Source organism: Porites lutea, chromosome 12 (assembly GCF_958299795.1).
Source record: "Porites lutea chromosome 12, jaPorLute2.1, whole genome shotgun sequence".
In the NCBI taxonomy this organism is placed as follows: domain Eukaryota; kingdom Metazoa; phylum Cnidaria; class Anthozoa; order Scleractinia; family Poritidae; genus Porites; species Porites lutea.
Window position 1 is genome coordinate 15,970,180 of NC_133212.1, and position 9,278 is coordinate 15,979,457.

The 9,278-nt window shown below is 40.5% G+C and overlaps 3 protein-coding genes across 3 annotated transcripts in view; all 3 read right to left on the minus strand.

Moving 5' to 3' along the window:
• Nucleotides 1–9,278, minus strand: part of LOC140953982 (receptor-type tyrosine-protein phosphatase epsilon-like) — a 239,288-nt gene that overhangs the window by 105,479 nt on the left and 124,531 nt on the right. The window lies entirely within an intron of this gene.
• Nucleotides 1–9,278, minus strand: part of LOC140921755 (uncharacterized) — an 89,702-nt gene that overhangs the window by 54,011 nt on the left and 26,413 nt on the right. The gene's annotated exons all lie outside the window — the stretch shown is intronic.
• The window catches only part of LOC140921756 (protein sidekick-1-like), a 10,026-nt gene continuing 2,278 nt past the window's right edge, over nt 1,531–9,278 (minus strand). Inside the window, exons 2-3 of the mRNA XM_073371761.1 lie at nt 5,265–5,567; nt 1,531–1,847 (exon numbers count right to left, since the gene is read on the minus strand). Coding sequence (XP_073227862.1) covers nt 1,531–1,847; nt 5,265–5,567 — 620 coding nt within the window. The remainder of the gene's footprint in view (nt 1,848–5,264; nt 5,568–9,278) is intronic.

The following is a 9,278-nucleotide window of genomic DNA, read 5'->3' on the forward strand; positions in this document are numbered from 1 at the left end:
AAAATATGTTCAACAATGCTATGTTAAGTGGTTTTAAACTATATCCTCGTTGGGTGCCCCTGGCAGTACGCCAACAAAGCCTGTGTCTGGTCCTCGAAGAGGTAGTAAGCCGAAAGAGCCGCGCTTCGGATAAACTGTAGAATTTCAAAACACAGTTCGGCAATTTTAAGAGTAGATGGATAAGCTCGGAAAATAGGTTCGTTGCGCCTGCCAGAAAAGTAGAAACGTTTCCAAGGTAGCCGACCTACTAAAAAACGAACTTTTCGTTGTCCTCGAGGAAGGAGAATCTTTCTCCACAAGAGTTTGCTCTCCGTGCGGAACAAAGGTTCAGAGAAACTGCACTGCGATGCTTTGGCAACTGAATTAGAGAAAACTGAACACGCCAACTGACAATGAACAATTATTGTGATTGAAAAGAATGAGTAAATCCCGTCATTCCGATCCACTTCTTCGTGATCACAGGCTCTGATCTGTAAATCACTACTCGTGAGAATTTAAACATCCTGCTTAAAACCCTAACGAGCTGGGCCCAGCGTGACAAAACATTGCAGGAAAAAGTCACATTCGTGGACACATCAAAGAAAATCTCTTAGAACTATGCAAATCCAGTAGGCACTTTAGAGATATTAAACAACCTAAAACCCTTAATCAGCCACAATGAAGAGCTTAACATTTCTAAAGAGGCCAAAAACGAAAATGCTCTTGCATCAGAGGGAAAATCCCCGGGGCAAATCATGCCGACCAGAGAAAATCAATATGCGTGTCACGACCTCTCAGTATGAAATATGTTTATAAGTGGCCAAAATTCACATTTGCTCAGTCAAAACGTTTTCCTGGACCAAAGCATAATCTACCCGGCAGAGAAAACATTTCATTGGAACAAGCAGCATTTTGGCTTGAGGTAAAAGTCGTGTGTTGTCTAACGATCCCCCTTTTTTACACAGGTGAGATAACAATGACGGTCGGCCGTTGCACAAAACTTTAAGAACTCTTTGCATGAACAAACATCTGATAAATAAGGTTTTTGCCAAATCCTGTTGGTAGCACACAGAAAACATCCTTTCCCCTGAGCAGCAACTCCAAAGCATCCTTCTGCTCCGATTTTAAAACAAATCCCAATTCTTGCCCGAGCAAGTCCAGGCGATCAACATCCGTCATTTTACAGCGAAAGCTCCATCACGGTACGGAATATCGCGAATGACTTTGTTGAAAACATTGCTTGACAGCTTATTGACAGCTTGCATCGAAATTTAGCCAATGGGAATTGCCCGTAGCTGGGAGAAGCGAGGTACGTAATTCGAACGAATACGTATGCGAAAGGGACAGTCCGTATTTTTAGCGTCTCTCCCCAGTCTCGCTCTCTGTTTTCAGCCTCGTTCCAAACCTTTTGTTTGACTGCTCGTGCGTACTTGAATACGCAAAAATACAGACTGTTTTGCAGTGTATTTTAAAACCAGACTAAGTGTGAAAATGATTTGAAAGGTTTGGTACTTAGTCTCGTTTTGAAACAGAGGCTTGGGGTAACTATAACTACTTACTTGACGTCTGTAGCAGTGTGGCCCTACCATAGGGCCCAGGTCCAACGGCCGTAAAAGCCCGAACAGAGATTCTGTACAGGGAAAAAGTGAGGAAATCATCAAAAACAGCAAAGGTTTTTGTTGTATTCAGTCCTTTGCTACTTGTAACTGCTAGCCGTGAGCGTGTTCTCGTGACCACTAACTCCAGCTTTGCTTCATAGAGAATGACTATCCCATTGCTCTTCTCCGTTGGTAGAGGAGCCCACGAAATGTTGAATGTTGTTTCATTCAATTCAGTAGTAACAAAAGTATCCGGACCGAAACTGGGTGCTATCAAGAAAAAAAAAACATTCAAAGACTTAAACAAAGGGGTCCTAATAATTATACTAGTATATACACACTCAGTGATCTTGGCGATTCAAGCAATCTGATTGGTTCGCTATCTCGGACTATGTTATAAAGCAGAACAAAATCGCTGTCGTGAACTGGGTGTTTTGCCAAAAATTCATGGTAAGAACGTTTTGAAAATACAAAAATATCCAAGAGTGATGACTTTGAAGGTAAGAAAAGACTTCATGTTGTTAAACGGCGTGATTATTGTGAAGTGGTTTACTGTAGCTGACTTTTTGTACGCTCGAAACTATGTTTACCATTACAGAGGAAGACGAGGCCGCTTTGTCACTGTTTTGTGATTTCGGGATTTTCTCGCAAGACCAATTTTGCCTTTAAATAGAAGTTAATTCATGAAGAAAAAAGGAAGGCAAATATTTTTTTGTACGTGCCAGTAAGTTAACAAGGCAAAGAACACTGCAGATAAACAACACGCACCTTGATCGTAGCCGCTGTTGACAGCATAAGAAGAAGCGACAAAAAAACTTTCTCATCCACGGTGAGTTGACAGAAACAAATAAAACTCTACTTTTCCTCTCAGAATTGCGTAGTAATTTAAATTTTCGTCGTTTTCTTTTAAACCGTTGACGCTAAAGCTTACAAAAATCGATACAAAAAGATTTTAAAACAAGATCATTTTTCCCATGTTCGAAGATACTGTAAAGATCTAACTTTAGCGCATCCACTGTTTGCGGCTTCGTGTTCACGCGTGAATTCACCCGTCAATCAAAATATTCATTTTTTTTTAAAATAGTTTCCTTTCTGATTCTGTTGAGATCACTTCGTGTGAATATACTAAAACAATTATTCACCTCATGCTCAGTTAATATGGTTGAATAATCCTCTCGACTTCGTCTCGGGAATTATTCAATAATATTAACTTCGCCTTCGGCGAATAATTGTTAATTATACTCGACAAAAATAAGGATACCTTGGGGAAAGCTCTATTGGGCGCAAAGATACCAAACTTGCAATTCCTTTCTCTACAAAAAGACTCATCTCCAGTTGAAACACTTGGCTGTGTCTTTATGTCACGAGGGAATTGCTGTTTACGGTCAATTATGTGCTGAATAGGTTACTCATTGCCTTTACCCATACACAAAACATTGCTCAAAGAAACCTTAAACAAATTTAACCAGGGAGGACTAGTCATAGCACTCCTTTGGTGAGTTTGAAAAGCATAGTATTAAAACTTGACAGATTGCCTAACTTTTTCATGTTTCAGTCCACCTCCATCTTGCCATCCGTTCGAACAAACGAAAGGAAACAATATCATTACTTACATTATAGTCTCAAATAACAAAACTGGACTTTTATTTTAATTTTTAATTGAATTCAATTGATGTGAAGTCATGTGTTAGCTTCAAAAATAGCGAATAGTACACAACTATTCCCCGAAGTGGAGGTGAATAGTGCTGGCTGGTTATATAGCGAGACGCGAAGCGTCGAGGTATATATCTAGCGCTATGAACCGACCCTGAGGGAGACAGTTGTTTTAGTATTTACCAAATCAATTGGATAAAAATCAAAACGGAACTTTTTGTGAATAGAAGACGTCACTTTGTTAGAGTCTGTTAACGTACGTTTCAACTGACAGTGTTTCGGGGATCATTTTTTCTTACGATTTTGTTGCAAATTCAGCGACAAATTTTTTTTTCTACCGAGCAGTAAACAGCGACAAGCCAATTTTTGTCTCTTTCTTGGTATTTTTTGGCGTAGCTGCTTCAGTTACTGCTAAAATTTCATCTTTCGAAACTGTCGCGAAACGAGAAGCTATTTGGAATCCCATTGCAAAACAGTGAATATGCAAGGATATTCCCAGTTACGGCAGCCAATCAGAACGCTGATTTGGTGATTACTAACACGACATAGCCCCTTTAAGGACGATGAAGCACTCGCCGAAGCAAACAAACAAACAAACAAATACGACCAGCAAAATAAAAAACAAATCCTACAATGAATCATTTATCCAAGTATACCATTGTCAAAATTAAAGCTTTGTTTATTTGTTCTGTCAGTTGTTGTTATTGCGCTATTGTTTTTGTCGTTGTTGTTTGTCGAAATTTTTTCTCAATTTACGTAGTGGCACTTCTTCCCTGTCGTCAGCAAGGAACCATTATAATTTGTCCAATTAGGTAAACAAGTGTTTTGCTTGTTGTTTTGTTTGCTAATTTATTTGTCTGTTTGTTTTTTTTGTTCAAATAAGAGTTACTTCGCGTTCAATGTGCTTGGTCCACAAAGCAATGGATCCGAAAAGTGCACAGATTCTGTATTGAAACTTTTTTTAAAGTAAATCAAAAACGCATTTGTCCTCGAACTTAATGACAGCTATCAGGGACCTTTAGGGCCTGTTTACATGGAGGTGGGGGAGCCCAGTTAGGTGAGTTAACCCGCCTGTCCATATAATCTCTCATTTTTTTGATTACGTTTACATGGTAGGTGGGGTGACCCGCAACATGTTACCTCACCTTCCAGGGGTCCCCCGCCTCCATGCCGACAGGCTGTTAGATTGGACTACAAGTAGGAGATTTAGAGTGAGTGGGGGTTCTCAAACCAAGTTCCTGCTAAAAGTTTGCCATTCATCTTACGTCGCTATTTTTGGGTTGGGCGATTGGGTCCTTTGTGGACATAACTTGCTCGAAAGTCTAAAGCCGTAGAGAAAACAGCCGACATTTAGTGACGCCACCGCTGGTTTCTCTGCGAAATGACGATCGGGGAACGAGCCCAGAAATTTCTTCCGATGACGCGACCTTACCCGGATCTGGCATGGGTAGTGTTTCTGGTTGGTTGAAGTAAATTTTCAAGCAATCGGAAGTACTGTCATCAGTATGGAAATTCAAGTCTGCGCTCGCAGAAACCAGTGGTGGCGTCGCGAAATGTCGGATTTTTTTCACAGGCTACCAAATATTTGAATAAGCGCCCACCTCCACCCCACCCTCTCCCCGTCTCACTCAAACTCAAATAAGTGCCAACCCCCACAACACCCCATTTCCCCTTCCCATCCCCCCCTCAAAAAATTAAATAAGTACAAATGGGAGACTTCTCCGAAAAAGGAGTTTTCTTCAGAGTATTTACAGAAGCCTTGCTTTGTTAAATCTTCGCGTTTTGTTATTACTATTATTTATTGTTTTGTTGCAAAATAAAAATATTACTTGCTAAAAACAGTGAAAATTTAGTAAGCGCCCACCTCGAATATGCGCCCACTCTCAAGGTCCAAAAATTTAATAAGCGGTTAATCGAATAAATACGGTATTTAAAGTACGAGAACTGAGAATTCTTAGCCCAGTGCATATCAGTTAAGCAGACGCATCGTACATGTTGGTGTTTCCATTGTTACATTTACTAAACATGTCTTACCGTCTTCACTTGTTCTTTCCGTCACAACAGAGCTTTTCGGTCCTTCCCCAGCGTAGGTGAATGCAGACACTTGAATATCGTATTCTGTGTATTTGTCCATCCCCGTGATCGTCTTAGAGAGAACACTTCCATCGTCAATAGTGACAGTGTTCGCTTGACCAGAGGCGCCTTTTTTCCGATAGTACAGTGTAAATCCCGCAATAAGTCCATTTCGGGATATCCCGCGGGGTAGCTGCCAGTTCGCTGAAATACTAGTCGAGTTGTTGACAGTCAAACTCAGGTTCGTAGGGGCTTGTGAAGGAGCTAAAAGTGAGAAGTCAAAAGGTTATTTTTACGATAACGAAATTTGACTACAACTTCCAGAAGGCATTTCGTTTTTGCAATCTTGTTTAAATTTGTCAAACCTGTAGAGATTTAAAGAAAACTGAAATAGCCTTAACTTGCAAAAGAAAACAAAAAACTGAAGGATTTTGGTAATCGGAGTAAAATAACGTCATCCTTCAATTGTCCTATTATTAAGTCAATTGATTAAGTATTTTGCTAATGGTAAAGGATATATAAATGATACATTATTATATTAATAAAGAAATATATTGATATATAGAGGATATTACAGAGGATATGGTCGCGCGATGATACAGAATCTCCCTTCGACGGCTAAATAATAGTTTAAACTAAAAATATGTGTATCGAGAGCCTCACGAAGCGTTGGAGTGGATGGCCCATCCAATGCTAGAATAGTGGGGCTGTAGAGAAATAGAGTAAATGGTGTAACTGAGATATAGGCAATCTCCTTTGGCCGAAGCAAATTGTTGTAAAAAGGAAGAAATGAAATGGGATATTATAGTGGTGACAAATTGTTTAGGGTGGGAAGCACCCCCCCCCCCCCCCCCACCCCGCCCACCTTCCCCCAAAAAAGTTGAATAGGTCATTTGTTTACCATATTTCACTTTTCTGAATATTCTCTGACAGAAATTCGTCGTTTGCAACCACGTGACGAGGCAGCCATGTCGGGAGTGAAAACAACAGAATTTGTTATGGACGAATCTAACCGAAAACAGAGTTAAATTTGTAGAGGAGGGAAATTCTTTTGTTCTTGACTACCAACAACATGGCCGCGGTGAAGTCACTTGCAAACCAGCAATGGTCGGAAGTGGATGCCGGGGTTAATATACACTGGAATTTTATTTAATTTCTGGTCACATAAGAGTTATCTATCAATGAGAAATTTAGACTGATAGTAATATCAGATTAGGAAGTGCGTTCGAACTTTTTTTAGGTTTACTGTCAAATGTGACGTTATTTCCTAATAAATTGATGCTGCAAAACGCTTCCTACATGTTTTTTTTAAAAAGAAGCAAAGAAGCTAAGCCTCGAATATTTTCCGATAGCATAACAACTGTTTCAAAAAGCCTTGACCATAAATGGAATGCCCATGCTGTGCGAGTAAAGAACTGGACTGGGACGGGAAAGCATAGACAGGCTTATCTCCAACAGGTGGGTTCTCTGGAGTATCGTTTCTTCGTTTTGTGATCCAGCTGGAAGATTCACGAAATAGAATGAGGTGACATTGCTCTGGCAGTTTCTGTACAATAAAACTGCAAGTTTTCATGTGATCGACTTCCTTGTGAGATTGTGTCATCATAGCGTTGATTGAGGCCACATAGTAGTATCCAGTCCTCAGGTTCCTCTTCACTGTCATCATCACTGTTGTCATCTTCATGTTCATCTCCATTATAACTTGACACGCAGAGAAAGGAGTGAGTGGAAGAATACAAGGGTTTTCAAAGAAGCATACGTGCAGTTTCTTGAGATCCTAAGTCACGTTCTCCAGCAACTTGAATCATTGCTCTTCGAAGTGCAGATGTAGCCAAGTCTGTATTACTGGGCCTGTTAACATAAAAACTGAGAATTTCAGATGCTGACTGTAATCGAGGTTCACTTTTTGCTGCATACTTTGCCATGTAGCGGATACACTGGTCAGTGTCAACGATGACTTGAAGATCAACGTTGGCTCTCCAGTGTTGTAGCATAACATGGTTGTGGGAGTTGATTCTTTTATCATTTTGCTTTGTGGTAACTGTTGCTTTGACTCTAGCCTAGCTGATTTCCTCTACAGTGAATTCGCGATCTTTACTTCTGGCTGGTCTGAAGAGCTTAAAGTCAATAGAAGTTTCATCCTGGCAATCCTTTGGAAAATTAAATCGGGATGTTGGCTGCTGCCCGGGTTTAATCCTAATGCAGTATGCTGTGCTACGCTTTGTATGGCGCTCCACTGAATTCTCTACATTTTCAATCAATATTGTTGATGGATTTGGTGAGGGAACGGTCCAGTTGTTTTGCGGAAGTGCATCATTTGTAGTTGTTGCCAGCCAATCAGCATACGCTATTACGGTTGCTTGTGCTTCCTGTCCTGCTTGTATCTGAAGTTGAAGTCGTTAGACATGTGGGTGGTAACTTGGATGTTGTTCGTAGAGGCGTCAAATTTGCTCCAGCTTCCAACACTGGGATGCTGTCTTTACAAGGTTGCAAAGGCCTGGGTCATTGGATAGCTTGCACACTCATGCGCAAGAACACTGCCACGTGCTTGTCACTCAAAGCGAAGCCATTCTCCTTCGGCATCTATTTCATGATCTAGCCAATGAGTACAAAATTCATCTAACCGTGAAACAAAGTAAGCATCTGTGATGTGAGGATTATCAATGACAGCCTTTATTCGAAAAGAGGGTACCGCATTGTTTGACTCTGGTAGAAGTCGGTGTAAATCTGGCCAATAGTTATCAGCAGCACTGAAAGGAAAGAAAAAAGTGGAAGCCCCAGTCTCCTGTTCCTCCGTTCCTGTCTGTTTTTGTCGGCATTGCCTTCGCTGTGTTAAGCGATGTTCTCTCTGGCTGCTCCTCTGCTCTGTAGTTTCTTGTTGACGTCTTTTCCTTCGTTGCTGACGCTGACCTTAAAGTCGGCGTTGTCGCTCCAGAGGAGTTTCGGTGGAAAATCTTCCCCGGCGAGGATTTGCAGCCACTTGTTGTACTTAGTGTTCTGTGTCATTTGCATGGAAAATTGCTCGTGATTCACCGATGAAAAAACACATCGACCCTTCATGAATAAAACATCAAAGGGCGGCCTGGTCATCGGCGGCAAAGTTTATATGTTGCCTGGAAACAAAAATGCTCCATAACGGTAATGCTACATGACGTCATTGGCGGAAACCAAGCGATATATTCAAAGAAAGAAAGAAAGAAAGAAAGAAAGAAAGAAAGAAAGAAAGAAAGAAAGAAAGAAAGAAAGATTGGGCATCCAATTTTGCAGCTGGCTAAAACCACGCGCGGATCACGTGTTGCGCAAAGCGCGCGCGAGACGAGATTATAAACTCTCTTCGCTCAGAAAAATATTTTTAAATACGAGAAAAGCAATTTCTCGCGTGAGAAATCAGCCGACATTTCACGAAGAATCTGGGTAGTGCTTCTGATTGGTTGAACCAAATTTCACGAGAGGCTCGACCAATCAGAAGCACTACCCAGATCTGGGTAGTGACGCGTCATCAGTATGGAATTTCTGCGCTCGTTTCTCATACGTCAATTCGCGGGGAAACCGTTGGTGGTGTCGCGAAAAGTCGGCTGTTTTCTCAGGTTAAAAAATTTCGTATCTCCAAGCGACCATGTTGTGATCTATTTAATAATAATAATAATAATAATAATAATAATAATAATACTATTTATTGAGATGACTTTTTCATATAACATATGGTTTTCAAAAAGGATCTCATAAAATTTAAAAAAATTCAATAGACCTTTTTACTGATACGGCGGCCATATTGAATTAATTCGATTTAAGGAATATTATAGGATGCCCAGGGGGCATGAGCACATTTCGTTTGTATTTTCAAACGCTTTTCGGGACATTTTTTCTTAAAATTTTCTTAGATTAAGATTGTAATGGGCAAAAAGATCCTTGTGCCGTGTTTGGATGTAATAATGATCGTCTTTTTCTAGCTTAGTATTAGAAATATGGTCTTTC